Here is a 17,036-nt window from a genome sequence, read left to right on the forward strand (position 1 = left end):
ACAGACTGAACAGATACAGGTGAGGGGGGAGACACAGACTAGCTGTTAGAAGGGAAATGTCTGGGAACACCCTTGGTTGTTATTTGATGAAATGTTTCTAAGGACAGAGGTCCCCTCAGTGCTGCAAGTCTCTGATTATTCTCTGATCCTAATGCTCCGCCCCTCTGTCTTCCCCAGACATAGACGCCTATTGTCCCAGCGGATGGAAGCAGATAGACAAGACATGTTACTATTTCTCCAGGGACAGTGATGTGCGATTCAAGGCGGGTGAGGACTGCAAGATCATGAACTCTACACTGGCCAAAATACAGGACAGCGACTCCACCCTGAAGGTACCAAAACTTGAACCATTTCTGAGCAGTATGACCAGAGACAATACAATTCCACATGTGGGGTTCATTTCATTCCAATCGAAATTCTGGTGAAATTATCGTTATTTAGAAGTTCAGATGTATCCGAATTTCCAAATTGCAATAGTAAAAAAATTTAAATGAATCTGAAATAGTGAAATTAAATTTTGTCCAAAATAACAAATTATCCAAATTCGAAACAAATTTGAAAATTAAATCAAATTAGAAAACAAAAGTGAAATGTAAACATATTGCTGATTTCCTTCAAAGACTATGTGTGTGTATTAGTAAATATAGCCGCCTTCCAAAATGTGAATTTCGAAAAGAATAGAATAGAAAAGAAATAGAATAGAAAATAAAGGAATAAAAAAAAAACAACTGAATTGAATAGAGCAGAAAAAAGAATAGAAAAAATGTTAACAAAACAAGATTGTCCATCTTCTGAAATTCAAATGTCAAAATTCAAACTGAATAAAATAGAATATAGTCGTGTGTCGAAATTCTAATTTTGAAAAGAATAGAATAAAACAAAATAGAAAATAAAAGCATAGAATATAAAATAAAAGAATAGAGTATAAAATAAAAGAATAGAGTATAAAATAAAGGAATATAATAGAAAACAATAGAATAGAGTAGAATAGAAAATAAAATAATAGAAAACAATAGAATAGAAAATAAAAAAGAATAGATTAGAATAGAAGAAAATAGAATGACAATTGCCATCTTCTAAAATGCACATTTCAAAAAGAATAGGATAGATAAGAATAGAACAAAGCAAAATAGAATAAAAAAATAAAGGAATAAAATAGAAAAGAATAGAATTGAATTGCATAGAAAAGAAAAATAATAGAAAGAACATAGTTTTGTTTGCAAAATTTAAATTTTAAAAAGAATGGAATAGAAAAGAATAGAATAGAATATAAATGAATAAAAAACAAAGGAACTGAATAGATTAGAATAGAATAGAATAGAAAAAAGAATAAAAAAATATAATAAAACAAGATTAGCCATCTTTTTAATTTTAATTTTAAATAGAAAGAAATATATTCATCTTTTTGAAATTCCAGTTTCAAAACTTGAACTTTGAATAAAATAGAATATAGCCGTCTGTTGGAATTCAAATTTGGAAAAGAATAGAATAAAATATAATAGAAAATAAAAGTATAGAATAGAAAATAAAAGTATAGAATAGAAAATAAAAGAATAGAGTAGAAAAGAAAAATGTATAGAAAAGAACAGAATAGCAAACAATATACTAGAAAAGAATAGAATAGAAAATAAAAAAGAATAGATTAGAATAGAAGAAATTAGAATGAAAATAGCCTTCCAAAATGCACATTTCAAAAAGAATAGGATAGATAAGGATAGAACAGAATAGAATAGAATAAAAAATAAAGGAAAAGAAAATAATAGAATAGAATTGAATAGAAAATAAATAGAATAGCAAAGGTACTACAGAGACCTTGGACCAAAGGGGGGGGGGGGGGGGGGGGTGCTAGCTTGTCCAGATTTGTATACTTACTATATTGCAGCGTTACTTTCCCATGCTCACAATTGGATGGTGGCAAACGAGACTAATACCGCTGTGGTCTTGGAAGTAGCTTTCCTGGAGTCTTATGAAGGCCTATGAAGTCTTCTATATAGAGGGGCTTCGGCCCCCTTCAATGTCACAATGTCCATGAGGGCACTCATTAAAGCCTGGCATCTACAATTCCCCCCACACACTCAAATTTGGTCTCCTCACACCTCCCTATGGTTGAATCCTTGCTTGTCAGTTTTTCCTCTTCCCGGAACCCTCAGTTTGGGCCTCTAAGGGAGTCAAGTATTTACAGCAGATCTGTGAGGACCTTTGATTCCTTGAAAGCCCATAATGCCCTTTGTAATTCATATTTATTCCGGTACCTCCAATTACGCCATGCCTTTCAACAGCACTTCCATGGTCAACCCCTTCATTTTGTAGAATTTCAGATTTGAATCCCTACTGAGAGATGCCTCCCTTGTTAAACCTCTCTCCTCTATATATATGTGGCCTTACGGCCATCTGTTCATGGAGGCCTTGCGGCCGTCTGTTCATGAAGGCCTTCCGGCCGTCTGTTCATGGAGGTCTTGTGGGCATCTGTTCATGGAGGCCTTGCAGCCATTTGTTCATGGAGGTCTTGCTGCCCTCTGTTCATGGAGGCCTTGCGGCCATCTGTTCATAAAGACCTTGTGGCAATCTGTTCATGAAGGCCTTGCGGACGTCTGTTTATGAAGGCCTTGCGGACGTCTGTTCATGAAGGCCTTGCAGCCGTCTGTTCATGAAGGCCTTGCGGCGTCTGTTTATGAAGGCCTTGCGGACGTCTGTTCATGAAGGCCTTGCAGCCGTCTGTTCATGAAGGCCTTGCGGACGTCTGTTTATGAAGGCCTTGCGGACGTCTGTTCATGAAGACCTTGCGGCCGTCTGTTCATGGAGGTCTTGCGGCGTCTATTCATAAAAGCCTTGCGGCCCTCTGTTCATGAAGGCCTTGCGGACATCTGTTCATGAAGGCCTTGCGGCCGTCTGTTCATGGAGGCCTTGCGGCCGTCTGTTCATGAAGGCCTTGCGGCCGTCTGTTCATCAAGGCCTTGCGGCCGTCTGTTCATGGAGGTCTTGCGGCGTCTGTTCATAAAAGCCTTGCGGCCCTCTATTCATGAAGGCCTTGCGGCCGTCTGTTCATGAAGGCCTTGTGGACGTCTGTTCACGAAGGCCTTGCGGACGTCTGTTCATGAAGACCTTGCGGCCGTCTGTTCATGGAGGTCTTGCGGCGTCTGTTCATAAAAGCCTTGCGGCCATCTGTTCATGAAGGCCTTGCGGTCGTCTGTTCATGAAGGCCTTGCGGACGTCTGTTCATGGAGGCCTTGCAGTCGTCTGTTCATGGAGGCCTTCCGGCCCTCTGTTCATGGAGGTATTGCGGCCGTCTGTTCATGGAGGCCTTGCGGACGTCTGTTCATAAAGGCCTTGCGGCCATCTGTTCATAAAGACCTTGTGGCCATCTGTTCATGAAGGCCTTGCGGACGTCTGTTTATGAAGGCCTTGCGGACGTCTGTTCATGAAGACCTTGCGGCCGTCTGTTCATGAAGGCCTTGCGGACGTCTGTTTATGAAGGCCTTGCGGACGTCTGTTCATGAAGGCCTTGCGGACGTCTGTTCATGAAGACCTTGCGGCCGTCTGTTCATGGAGGTCTTGCGGCGTCTGTTCATAAAAGCCTTGCGGCCCTCTGTTCATGAAGGCCTTGCGGACATCTGTTCATGAAGGCCTTGCGGCCGTCTGTTCATGGAGGCCTTGCGGCCGTCTGTTCATGAAGGCCTTGCGGCCGTCTGTTCATCAAGGCCTTGCGGCCGTCTGTTCATGGAGGTCTTGCGGCGTCTGTTCATAAAAGCCTTGCGGCCCTCTGTTCATGGAGGCCTTGCGGCCGTCTGTTCATGAAGGCCTTGTGGACGTCTGTTCACGAAGGCCTTGCGGACGTCTGTTCATGAAGACCTTGCGGCCGTCTGTTCATGGAGGTCTTGCGGCGTCTGTTCATAAAAGCCTTGCGGCCATCTGTTCATGAAGGCCTTGCGGCCGTCTGTTCATGGAGGCCTTGCGACCGTCTGTTCATGAAGGCCTTGCGGCCGTCTGTTCATCAAGGCCTTGCGGCCGTCTGTTCATGGAGGTCTTGCGGCGTCTGTTCATAAAAGCCTTGCGGCCCTCTGTTCATGGAGGCCTTGCGGCCGTCTGTTCATGAAGGCCTTGTGGACGTCTGTTCACGAAGGCCTTGCGGACGTCTGTTCATGAAGACCTTGCGGCCGTCTGTTCATGGAGGTCTTGCGGCGTCTGTTCATAAAAGCCTTGCGGCCATCTGTTCATGAAGGCCTTGCGGTCCTCTGTTCATGAAGGCCTTGCGGACGTCTGTTCATGGAGGCCTTGCAGTCGTCTGTTCATGAAGGCCTTGCGGACGTCTGTTCATGAAGGCCTTGCAGCCGTCTGTTCATGGAGGCCTTACGGCCCTCTGTTCATGGAGGCCTTGCGGCCCTCTGTTCATGGAGGTCTTGTGGCCATCTGTTCATGGAGGCCTTGCAGCCATCTGTTCATGGAGGTCTTGCGGCCCTCTGTTCATGGAGGCCTTGCGGCCGTCTGTTCATAAAGACCTTGTGGCCATCTGTTCATGGAGGCCTTGCAGCCGTCTGTTCATGGAGGCCTTGCGGCCGTCTGTTCATGAAGGCCTTGCGGCCGTCTGTTCATCAAGGCCTTGCAGCCGTCTGTTCATGGAGGTCTTGCGGCATCTGTTCATAAAAGCCTTGCGGCCCTCTGTTCATAAAAGCCTTGTGGCCCTCTGTTCATGAAGGCCTTGCAGCCATCTGTTCATGAAGGCCTTGCAGCCATCTGTTCATGAAGGCCTTGCGGCCCTCTGTTCATGGAGGTATTGCGGCCGTCTGTTCATGGAGGCCTTGCGGACGTCTGTTCATAAAGGCCTTGCGGCCATCTGTTCATGAAGGCCTTGGAGTCGTCTGTTCATGAAGGCCTTGCGGCCCTCTGTTCATGGAGATATTGCGCCCGTCTGTTCATGGAGGCCTTGCAGCCGTCTGTTCATGAAGGCCTTGCGGCCCTCTGTTCATGAAGGCCTTGGAGCCGTCTGTTCATGAAGGCCTTGGGGCCGTCTGTTCATGGAGGCCTTGCGGCGTCTGTTCATGAAGGCCTTGCGGCCTTCTGTTCATGTAGGCCTTGGGGCCGTCTGTTCTTGGAGGCCTTGAGGCCGTCTGTTTATGAAGGCCTTGTGGCATCTGTTCATGGAGGCCTTGTGGCATCTGTTCATAAAGGCCTTGCAGCCGTCTGTTCATGGAGGCCTTGCGGCATCTGTTCATAAAGGCCTTGGGGCCGTCTGTTCATGGAGGCCTTCTGGCCCTCTGTTCATGGAGGCCTTGCGGCCGTCTGTTCAGATAGGCCTTGCGGCCCTCTGTTCATGAACACCTTGGGGCCGTCTGTTCATGTAGGCCTTGTGGCCATCTGATCATGAAGACCTTGCGGCCGTCTGTTCATGGAGCCCTTGCAGCATCTGTTAATAAAGGCCTTGCGGCCATCTATTCGTGGAGCCCTTGTGGCATCTGTTCATGAAGGCCTTGCGGCATCTGTTCATGGTTGTTCCATTGTTCTATTGTGTCTTGCTTGCCAGCAAACTATTATTGGATGTATGTGTTCCTGTATTGTCTACTGCCACGTGGTGTATCCCATTGTTCTATTGTGTGTCTTGGTTTGGTGGGGGGTGTTTCCGTCAGCCCTTCCCCCTGATGGGATGGCCTGCTGATGTGTTTCCTGTTCCTGGTTGTATTTCCCCGCCCTGTGTATATATCTTGTGTTTGTGTTAAAATAAAGCAGTTCACTTCCTTCCTGTCTTAAGAAGCCTGGTACTCTCTCATCCTGTATGGTCAGCGGTGGTGTCCGTGGATCTGTGTTCGGACAGGGAAGCGGGAGTCTAACGGAAATACCCCAGTGCAGTCAGGGTCCGGTTTCGTTACACCGCTTTATAAATACACTTATGAATCTGGAGGCTGCCCTTCAACATTTACCAAAAATTGGCATATTTGGACCGAATCAAGGAGTTCTGTTGCCTCCACTTCCGACCAAGGATAGCTCTGGTACATCTAGTCCACTTATGGCGATAGTTGAGTTTGATTCGCACCCTACTCTCCCGCAACTCCTTTACTCCAATATTGGTTAGGTCTAATGACTACATTATAAAGTCCTAATAGGTGCCGTCACCTTTTACAGTTTATGGTTTGGTTTTTGTGTTCTTCTTTGTGGTGACTTTGTGATGCGGAGCTCCAGTCCCCCTAATACATGTTTGGTAAAAGCAGATCCACGATGACTTTTCAAATGGCATTAACAATTGGAATAATTCAATAGTAAAAACATTGTAATTACTTAGTAGAGATTAAAAGTTTACCATGATCTCGGAAGCAGGCAGGCGCCATGATGGCTGTGGGCATCTGAAGCTCACAGGTATATATTTCCGGGAATCGGTGCTGCTGGCTATCCCAGCATGCACCACTCGTTCACATGCCAGCGCAGTACAGACACTCTGCAATTCCAGCATAGAGCACAGCGTAGGGCGCAGCAGGATACAGCATCCACGTCTTCCTGTAATCTGGACTCCAGTAAAATGGTACAAAACGCCTCCCATTCACGTCATTTCCGGTTTCCAAGTCCCACGATTACAGGAAACCAAAGAACTTCTAGGATACAGGAAACGACATCCCAGGAGACCCTGCAAATCGCCTTACGATGTCATCGCTTAGGCGCTCGCAGTGGAAGTACCTGTCAAATTCGGGAACCCGCCCCCCAAAGGTGCCAATCCTTAACGGGGAGCGGGGAACAAAGCATTAAAGCAGAACTTCCCCTTTTGGGTGGAGCTCCGCTTTAAAGAATCGATCCGAAACAAAACAAATGTTTTTCGTTCTGCACATGTCTAAATACAATGTAACAATGACTTGAGTCACAACGCTTTGAACGGTTTCATTGACGCAGATGGGGTGCGACTTGTCATGTAATTCTGAATTGTCAAATCGCATGACAAATTGCATTGGTGTGGACCAAGGGCACCCCCACCTATTGTCAACTGTGTGTTTGGCATGGAGTTCTTGAATGGGCTGTGCTTCTAGTGTCAGAGCACCTAGCCATCTTCCAGACCCCGGTGTCAGAGCACCTAGCCAGCTTCCAGACCCCGGTGTCAGAGCACCTAGCCATCTTCCAGATCCCGGTGTAAGAGCACCTAGCCAGCTTCCAGACCCCAGTGGCAGAGCACCTAGCCAGCTTCCAGACCCCGGTGTCAGAGCACCTAGCCAGCTTCCAGACCCCGGTGTCAGGGCACCTAGCCATCTTCCAGACCCCGGTGTCAGAGCACCTAGCCATCTTCCAGATCCCGGTGTCAGAGCACCTAGCCAGCTTCCAGACCCCGGTGTCAGAGCACCTAGCCAGCTTCCAGATCCCGGTGTCAGAGCACCTAGCCAGCTTCCAGACCCCGGTGTCAGGGCACCTAGCCATCTTCCAGACCCCGGTGTCAGAGCACCTAGCCATCTTCCAGATCCCGGTGTCAGAGCACCTAGCCAGCTTCCAGACCCCGGTGTCAGAGCACCTAGCCATCTTCCAGACCCCGGTGTCAGAGCACCTAGCCATCTTCCAGACCCCGGTGTCAGGGCACCTAGCCATCTTCCAGACCCCGGTGTCAGAGCACCTAGCCATCTTCCAGATCCCGGTGTCAGAGCACCTAGCCAGCTTCCAGACCCCGGTGTCAGAGCACCTAGCCAGCTTCCAGACCCCGGTGTCAGGGCACCTAGCCATCTTCCAGACCCCGGTGTCAGGGCACCTAGCCATCTTCCAGATCCCGGTGTCAGAGCACCTAGCCAGCTTCCAGATCCCGGTGTCAGGGCACCTAGCCATCTTCCAGACCCCGGTGTCAGAGCACTTAGCCATCTTCCAGACCCCGGTGTCAGAGCACCTAGCCAGCTTCCAGATCCCGGTGTCAGAGCACCTAGCCAGCTTCCAGGTCCCGGTGTCAGAGCACCTAGCCATCTTCCAGACCCCGGTGTCAGAGCACTTAGCCAACTTCCAGACCCCGGTGTCCGGGCACCCAGCCAGCTTCCAGACCCCAGTGTCCAGCTTCCAGACCCCAGTGTCCGGGCACCTAGCCAGCTTCCAGACCCCGATGTCAGAGCACCTAGCCAGCTTCCAGATCCCGGTGTCAGAGCACCTAGCCAGCTTCCAGACCCCGGTGTCAGAGCACCTAGCCAGCTTCCAGATCCCGGTGTCAGAGCACCTAGCCATCTTCCAGATCCCGGTGTCAGAGCACCTAGCCAGCTTCCAGACCCCAGTGTCCAGCTTCCAGACCCCAGTGTCCAGCTTCCAGACCCCAGTGTCCAGCTTCCAGACCCCAGCGTCCGGGCACCTAGCCAGCTTCCAGACCCCGATGTCAGAGCACCTAGACAGCTTCCAGACACCGGTGTCAGGGCACCCAGCCAGCTTCCAGACCCCAGTGTCAGAGCACCTAGCCAGCTTCCAGACCCCAGTGTCCAGCTTCCAGACCCCGGTGTCAGGGCATCCAGCCAGCTTCCAGACCCCAGTGTCAGGGCATCCAGCCAGCTTCCAGACCCCAGTGTCAGGGAATCCAATCAGCTTCCAGACTCCGGTGGCAGGGCCCCTAGCCAACTTCCAGACCCTGGTATCAAGTCACCTAGCCAGCTTCCAAACCCCCAGGGCAGGGCACCTAGCCAGTTTTCAGATCCCGGTGTCAGGACACCTAGCCAGTTTCCAGATCCCGGTGTCAGGACACCTTGCCAGCTTCCAGAACCCGGTATTAAGGCACCTAGCCAGCTTCCAGACCCTGGTGTCAGGGCATCCAGCCAGCTTCCAGACCCCGGTGGCAGGGCAAATAGCTAGCTTCCAGACTCTGGTATCAAGTCACTTAGCAAGCTTCCAGACACACAGGGCAGCACACCTAGCCAGTTTCCACACCCTGGTGCCGGGGCACCCAGCCAAATTCCAGACCCTGGTGTCAGGGCATCCAGCCAGCTTCCAGATGCCAGTGGCGGGGCACCCAGCCAATTTCTAGACCCCGGTGGTGGGGCACCCAGGCAGCTTCCAGACCCCGTATCGGGCACCCAGCCAGCTTCCAGACACCGTTATCGGGCACCCAGCCAGCTTCCAGACCCCAGTGTCAGGCACCCAGCCAGCTTCCAGACCCCGGTGGCAGGGCACCCAACCAGCTTCCAGACCCCGGTGGCAGGGCACCCAACCAGCTTCCAGACCCCAGTGTCAGGCACCCAGCCAGCTTCCAGACCCCGGTGGCAGGGCACCCAACCAGCTTCCAGACCCCGGTGGCAGGGCACCCAACCAGCTTCCAGACCCTGGTGGCAGGGCACCCAACCAGCTTCCACACCCCGGTGGCAGGGCACCCAACCAGCTTCCAGACCCCGATGGCAGGGCACCCAGCTTCTAGAACCCAGCGGTGTGTCACCTAGCCAAGTGACAGACCCTGGCGGCAGGGTATCCAGCAGGTTGAAGAAAATCAGGAAAGTCTTAAGACACTGATGACAGAAGACCTTCTCCATTTTAGATTTACCTAACTCAAGAGTCACTAGCACAGACTGCTAGCTTTGAAACTAAGTGGAGCGTCCAGAGGCCTCTCCTCAAGTTGGGGAACTGTCAGGATTTGGGTTACCTGCTGCAGGCACTGTTGTTCCCAGAGGCAAAGGATGCAGTTCTGGTGACCACCAGCGGGTGTCACTAACAGCCAGCAGATTGCAGTAATTAGGATCCATCTGATTCTCAACCGGGGTTCCCCGAGAGGTCCTCAGGGGTTCCGCTGCAAATCAAGTTTGGAGTTTGGAGATTACATTTCTTTTCCTCCAGATAGTTCACATTGGTGTTTGCAGTTCCGGTTGCAGGAAAAAAAGTAGAACAGACTGCATTTTTCCTCTACAGAACTGTACCGGAACGCAGTAAGTCTCACCAAAACACACCGAAAACACTGGAAAGCACATATCCCTATTTAAATTGAAGAAAAAAAGAGGGGGGGGGGGGGGAAATGAACCGGAACACATAAAAAACGCACCAGAATGCGCCAAAAATGCATCAAAAACACGCATGTATAAATGTATTTGGACTGCATTTCTATGGTGTGAACTGGGTCTTAATGTTCATCTGGCCTTCAGTGTTCTGCCTGTGAGCTGCTTACCTGCCTGATCCTGTACCATGTTCTGTGTACTGTGGAAGAGCGGATATAGTGAATGCGGGGTCCTGGGAGAGCGGATATAGTGAATGCGGGGTCCGGGGAGAGCGGATATAGTGAATGCAGGGTCCTGGGAGAGCGGATATAGTGAATGCGGGGTCCGGGGAGAGCGGATATAGTGAATGCAGGGTCCGGGGAGAGCGGATATAGTGAATGCGGGGTCCGGGGAGAGCGGATATAGTGAATGCGGGGTCCTGGGAGAGCGGATATAGTGAATGCGGGGTCCTGGGAGAGCGGATATAGTGAATGCGGGGTCCGGGGAGAGCGGATATAGTGAATGCGGGGTCCGGGGAGAGCGGATATAGTGACTGTGGGGTCCGGGGAGAGCGGATATAGTGAATGCGGGGTCCGGGGAGAGCGGATATAGTGAATGCAGGGTCCGGGGAGAGCGGATATAGTGAATGCGGGGTCCGGGGAGAGCGGATATAGTGAATGCGGGGTCCGGGGAGAGCGGATATAGTGAATGCGGGGTCCTGGGAGAGCGGATATAGTGAATGCTGGGTCCTGGGAGAGCGGATATAGTGAATGCGGGGTCCTGGGAGAGCGGATATAGTGAATGCGGGGTCCAGGGAGAGCGGATATAGTGAATGCGGGGTCCGGGGAGAGCGGATATAGTGACTGTGGGGTCCGGGGAGAGCGGATATAGTGAATGCGGGGTCCGGGGAGAGCGGATATAGTGAATGTGGGCTTCGGGGAGAGCGGATATAGTGAATGCGGGGTCCGGGGAGAGCGGATATAGTGAATGCGGGGTCCGGGGAGAGCGGATATAGTGAATGCGGGGTCCGGGGAGAGCGGATATAGTGAATGCTGGGTCCGGGGAAAGCGGATATAGTGAATGCTGGGTCCGGGGAGAGCGGATATAGTGAATGCGGGGTCCGGGGAGAGCGGATATAGTGAATGCGGGGTCCGGGGAGAGCGGATATAGTGAATGCGGGGTCCGGGGGGAGCGGATATAGTGAATGCAGGGTCTGGGGAGAGCGGATATAGTGAATGCGGGGTCCGGGGAGAGCGGATATAGTGAATGCGGGGTCCGGGGAGAGCGGATATAGTGACTGTGGGGTCCGGGGAGAGCGGATATAGTGAATGCGGGCTTCGGGGAGAGCGGATATAGTGAATGCGGGGTCCGGGGAGAGCGGATATAGTGAATGCAGGGTCCGGGGAGAACGGATATAGTGAATGCGGGGTACGGGGAGAGCGGATATAGTGAATGCGGGGTCCTGGGAGAGGGGATATAGTGAATGCGGGGTCCGGGGAGAGCGGATATAGTGAATGCGGGGTCCGGGGAGAGCGGATATAGTGAATGCGGGGTCCGGGGAGAGCGGATATAGTGAATGCGGGGTCCGGGGAGAGCGGATACAGTGAATGCGGGGTCCGGGGAGAACGGATATAGTGAATGCGGGGTACGGGGAGAGCGGATATAGTGAATGCGGGTCCTGGGAGAGGGGATATAGTGAATGCGGGGTCCGGGGAGAGCGGATATAGTGAATGCGGGGTCTGGGGAGAGCGGATATAGTGAATGCGGGGTACGGGGAGAGCGGATATAGTGAATGCAGGGTACGGGGAGAGCGGATATAGTGAATGCGGGGTCCAGGGAGAGCGGATATAGTGAATGCGGGGTACGGGGAGAGCGGATATAGTGAATGCAGGGTCCGGGTTGAGCGGATATAGTGAATGCGGGGTCCGGGGAGAGGGGATATAGTGAATGCGGGGTCCGGGGAGAGCGGATATAGTGAATGCGGGGTCCGGGGAGAGCGGATATAGTGAATACGGGGTACGGGGAGAGCGGATATAGTGAATGCGGGGTCCGGGGAGAGCGGATATAGTGAATGCGGGGTACGGGGAGAGCGGATATAGTGAATGCGGGATCCGGGGACAGCGGATATAGTGAATGCGGGGTCCGGGGAGAGGGGATATAGTGAATGCGGGGTCCGGGGAGAGCGGATATAGTGAATGCGGGGTCCGGGGAGAGCGGATATAGTGAATACGGGGTACGGGGAGAGCGGATATAGTGAATGCGGGGTCCGGGGAGAGCGGATATAGTGAATGCGGGGTACGGGGAGAGCGGATATAGTGAATGCGGGGTCCGGGGAGAGCGGATATAGTGAATGCGGGGTACGGGGAGAGCGGATATAGTGAATGCGGGGTCCGGGGAGAGCGGATATAGTGAATGCGGGGTCCGGGGAGAGCGGATATAGTGAATGCGGGGTCCGGGGAGAGTGGATATAGTGAATGCGGGGTCCGGGGAGAGCGGATATAGTGAATGCGGGGTCCAGGGAGAGAGGATATAGTGAATGCGGGGTCCAGGGAGAGTGGATATAGTGAATGCGGGGTCCGGGGAGAGTGGATATAGTGAATGCGGGGTCCGGGGAGAGCGGATATAGTGAATGCGGGGTCCAGGGAGAGTGGATATAGTGAATGCAGGGTACAGCAGTGTACAATGGAGCAGTGCAACATCAGTCTAATTCTCTCCTCTGCTCACTCCTTGCTCCCCAATCCATTAGCATTGTGCAAGGACAGTTGGGCTTTGTGCACAGAAACAGCTGAGGTAGCTTCCAGTTTCTGCAGATGTGCACCATGATTTGTAATGGTGGTCCGGCTTGTGATTTCCTGTTTTGCACCATTATCCTTCTTCAGTAACTAGAAGAGAAATGGTTTTAGTGTGACCCCCTTCTGTGAGTCACTTTGGGTGGGGGGCCCATGGAACCCATCTCACTTTGGAGAGGTGGGGAGACCCCTGTCTCAGCTCCCCATTTCCCTATTATGTGTAAGTCACCCTGTGCCTGTTGGGGGTGCAGGGTGATCTGTCCTAATATTGTGTAGATATGTATAGGTGGGGTGGGGGGTTGTGGATTGTTTGGTGTTATGGGGCTGCATCCCATTGTTCTGTTGTTTGTCAGGCTTGGGTGCAAACTATTATGGGATGTATGTGTGTCAGTGCTCCGGGAATGACCAGAGGTGTGTTGACCGACACAGAGAAACATAGACTTCAGGTATAGCGTGTAAACAAGATAATTTATTAAGGACAACACAAACATAAATGCAGTGCAACAAACCAAACCCAAAACTAACACAAATACATACAAGGTGAAACAAACCCAAACCTAAACTGATAAATATATATGTATATATTATATATATATGGAGCACAACGTAGTCGGGCAGGCCGAGTCGGTAGCTAACGGGCAAACAGGGTACCAGGAGCGAGCGGAAGAGTGGTTAGGAATAGCCGAGGTCAGGACAGGCGGAGTTCATTCAGAGTCAGGATCAGGCAGGAAGCAGACAGGATGCAGGTACAGGGGCTCATGGGAAACATACACCAAGGCACTGATCACAGGCCTGGTCCTGCTTAAATACACCTCCTGCAATCAGCCTCAGATTGAAGGAGTGAGATTCTGGCTGCTGAGAGCCCCCGCTGGCCAGCCTTGGTACTGCAGCCCACAAGGCAGGTGAGTCCCACCACCAATGGCGAGTCCATTCCTGACAATGTGTTTATGTGTATTGGCTTGGTGAGGGGTGTCTCCAGCAGCCCTCCCTCCTGATGGGACTGTCTGTTGGTGTATCTCTTGTTACTAAATGTAGATTGCCCCGCCCTGTGTCAGTATGCAGGGAGGGGGGTTGTTCCCTTGAGTGTATATATCTTGTGACTATGTTAAAATAAAGTAGTCTACCTCCTGGTTTACTTCAAGACTGGTGTCATCTAGTCTTGTATGGTCGGCTGTGGTGTCTGTTGTCGGTGTTCGGACAGGGAAGTGGTAGTCTAACGGAAGTACCCAAGCGCAGTCTGAGGTCGGTTTCATTACACCTTCCTTCTTCTACCTCTTAAATGAAGGAATGCGCATTCCTTCATTTAAGTTAAAGGACTAAGAAATTTATTTGGTTTCTTTGAGGTGGAATTGCTGCTTTAAAGTATTAAGGGTGTGGCGCTTTTATTCCACTTGTGATATTGTTGGGTTCTTCTTCTACCTCTACCCAGTCAGTGATATCACTAACAGCCACCTTAAACCCAAGTGGAGTTCTTCCAACACCCATACAGGAAGAGTGGGCTCACAATCAGTTTTTCTTCACTATATCAAGAGGATCCCTCTATAAATTATAAAGAGAGGTATTTCTCTGGATGAAATAAAATAAAAACTGTCCTTGTCACCCTTTAACAACCAACCTAATTCAAACCTGCAGTGGAAAAATACATTTGGAAAATAAAATGTGACTGGTTGCGGGTCAGTCCAAATACATCTTATTTCGGAAGCATTCTGCAGATGTTGTCAATTGGGTTTCCACTAAATTGACTTTTTTATGGATTCCAGGCAATGATTCGGAAGGACAAAAGAGGTTTCTGGATTGGTTTGAGGAAATCTGAAAAATTGTGGAAGTGGCCGGATGACAGCGTGCAGTGAGTAATCCTCCCAATAATCCCATGTAGACTATATGGTGGGAACACGCATTGGCGTTGATTTGCTAAAACTGGAGAGTGCAAAATCTGGTGCAGCTGTGCATGGTGGCCAATCAGCTTCAATTAAGCTTTGACAAAAAAAATGGAGGCTGATTGGTTTCTACGCTGAGGTGCACCAGATTTTGCACGCTTCAATTGTAGTAAATCAACCACATTGTATGTGGAAGAAGAGCAGTATTGCAGCTTTTGTTTTACGTGGAATTAACTTCTGATTTCATTATCCATTCTTGCTTGTATCCACGATCCATCCCAGTGACCTCTCCACTGAGCCCAGCCCTCCCAGCACAGTAAGTGCAATGTTTAGACCTTTCAAGGTTTTGGATCTCTCAGGGCTGTTCTTGCTGAGTTTGGGCCCAGAGATCCTCGGTAAACTCATTGGATTAAAGCAGTGTTTCTCAACTCCAGTCCTCATGGACCCCCAACAGGTCATGTTTTCAGGATTTCCCTCAGATGAAACAGCTGTGGTAATTACTAAGGCAGTGAAACTGATCAAATCACCTGTGCAAAATAATGGAAATCCTGAAAGCATGACCTGTTGGGGGTCCATGAGGACTGGAGTTGAGAAACACTGGATTAAAGGAAGAAGAAAGGCGCCCTCTGAGTGCAGCAGTCCATCAGTAGACCATTACTGTGTCCTGCAGGAGTCCATCCCATGTGGAGCTGGCTGCTTAAGGTAATGACGGCCAGCTCCACACGGGATGGACCCCTACAGGACACAGTAATGGTTTACTGATGGGCTTGTTTAGCTTCCTTACATTGTGAGTTTTAACATTGCGGTTCATTAAAACTTTTCTTCCATACTGCACTCAGAGGGCGCCTCTCTTCTCCCTTTTGTGTTTTGTATACAGAGCTGGCTTACTCTGAGATGGCTGCTATCTGAAGCAGTTACTAGCCATAGAATTTATTGGCACTTTTGGACATATAACACTGGACATTAGCCGTTAGTGCGTTGAGATCTCTCTTTTATTTAAACTCGTTGGATTCGTATCCATCAGAAGGTTGACCATCTCTCCTGCCAGTGCTGGGTTTACCAATAAGCTCTGTAGTCCTGTTCCCACAGGCAACATAAAGAAGGTGGCAGAGTTTCCTTTTATACTTGTTTGCCACACATTTCATTCCCATTTTCAGTAGAAAGACTTTTTTTTGGTCTTCAAAGGTTTCGTGCCTTTGGGTCCAATTATGGAAATCATTCACTTCCAATGATGGAAATGAGGACACTTTTCTTTTTTCACAGGAAGGATTTCCCACCCAGTGGAGAATTTTGTGCCAAGGCCTCACCCACCCTGCAGAGCCAGAGCTGTAATTACTCCCTGCCCTGGATTTGTCAGAAGAAGGCCATGCAATGTAGATTAGAGGCTGAGGATCTGCGCTGCTTTTTCGAGAAGATCGGAGTCTTTGGAAAGAAGATAAATGAATAAGATGGCGCTAACAGGCTTCTTCAATCTGGACTTGTAAACTACAATTGCCAACAGCAACCAATCATAACAAGTGACTGGTCAGATCAGGAACAGAAATGATTTCTTATTGGTTGCAGGGCCTGATGCTTTCTTCACCACATTTATTGGTAAAGTGGGTCATGTCTTATGTGACGGTTTACACATAATTGTGTTTAGTTTTGCCTCTTATGCTGAGACATTTCTGCTGCTTTTTCTCCAACTTCTGAGTCTTTGCAGTAAAGCTGCGATGTCAAAGTGAAGTGTAAAAAATGGTCACACAGAGAGATCTCAAGGAATATAGGAATAGTGAGAATTGAATACAAGAGGTAAGTGGTGCACTAGACAATCTCTCAGTATATGGTATGACCTCTAAATCATAGGAGGCCACTGTGATGGGAATCACTTTGGGTGGGGGGCCATGGAACACAGCTCACTTTGGAGAGGTGGGGAAACCCCTGTCTCAGCTCCCCATATCCCTCTTATGTGTAAGTCACCCTGTGCCTGTTAGTCGTACAGGGTGATCTGTCCTAATATTGTGTAGACATGTCTAGGAGATAGGTGGGGTGGGGGTTGTGGATTGTTTAATGCCATGTGGTTACATCCCATTGTTCTATTGTGTGTCTTGCTTGGGAGCAAACTATTATGGGATGTATGTGTTTATGTGTATTTGCTTGGTGGGGGGGTGTCTCCAGCAGCCCTCCCTCCTGATGCGACTGTCTGTTGGTGTGTCTCTTGTTACTAAATGTAGATTGCCCCGCCCTGTGTCATTATGCAGGGGGGGGGTTGTTCCCCTGAGTGTATATATCTTGTATCTGTGTTAAAATAAACTAGTCTACTTTCTGGACTACTTCAAGATTGGTGTCTGTTGTCGGTGTTCTGACGGGGAAGCTGTAGTCTAACAGAAATACCCAAGTGCACTCTGGGGTCGGTTCCGTTACAGCCACATTGAGATTGTATCATATTTCTGTCAAACTAGCTCTACGCAGAATGTGCTTTCTCTATCCATCTACCCAATCAAAGT

General features: G+C 49.8%; 1 protein-coding gene across 1 annotated transcript; it reads left to right on the forward strand.

Annotated features, from left to right (window-relative positions):
• Positions 1–180: 180 nt before the first annotated feature.
• LOC149435493 (uncharacterized) lies at positions 181–16,765 on the forward strand. Its single transcript, XM_089662602.1, has 3 exons — positions 181–332; positions 14,434–14,519; positions 15,814–16,765. The coding sequence occupies exons 1-3, from the start codon at positions 285–287 to the stop codon at positions 15,995–15,997; spliced, it is 318 nt and encodes a 105-aa protein (XP_089518728.1). The 5' UTR covers positions 181–284; the 3' UTR covers positions 15,998–16,765.
• The last annotated feature ends 271 nt before the right edge of the window (positions 16,766–17,036 follow it).

This window comes from Staurois parvus, unplaced genomic scaffold (assembly GCF_062004578.1).
Source record: "Staurois parvus isolate SC_StPar_1 unplaced genomic scaffold, SC_StPar_1.0 ptg001497l, whole genome shotgun sequence".
In the NCBI taxonomy this organism is placed as follows: Eukaryota; Metazoa; Chordata; class Amphibia; order Anura; family Ranidae; genus Staurois; species Staurois parvus.

Excerpts from the sequence above, each read along its gene's own strand:
- LOC149435493 (XM_089662602.1), top strand. The coding sequence starts at position 285 with ATGAACTCTACACTGGCCAAAATACAGGACAGCGACTCCACCCTGAAG. Across the intron at positions 333-14,433 it reads ACAGCGACTCCACCCTGAAG|GCAATGATTCGGAAGGACAA; the intron begins GTACCAAAACTT and ends TATGGATTCCAG. Across the intron at positions 14,520-15,813 it reads TGGCCGGATGACAGCGTGCA|GAAGGATTTCCCACCCAGTG; the intron begins GTGAGTAATCCT and ends CTTTTTTCACAG.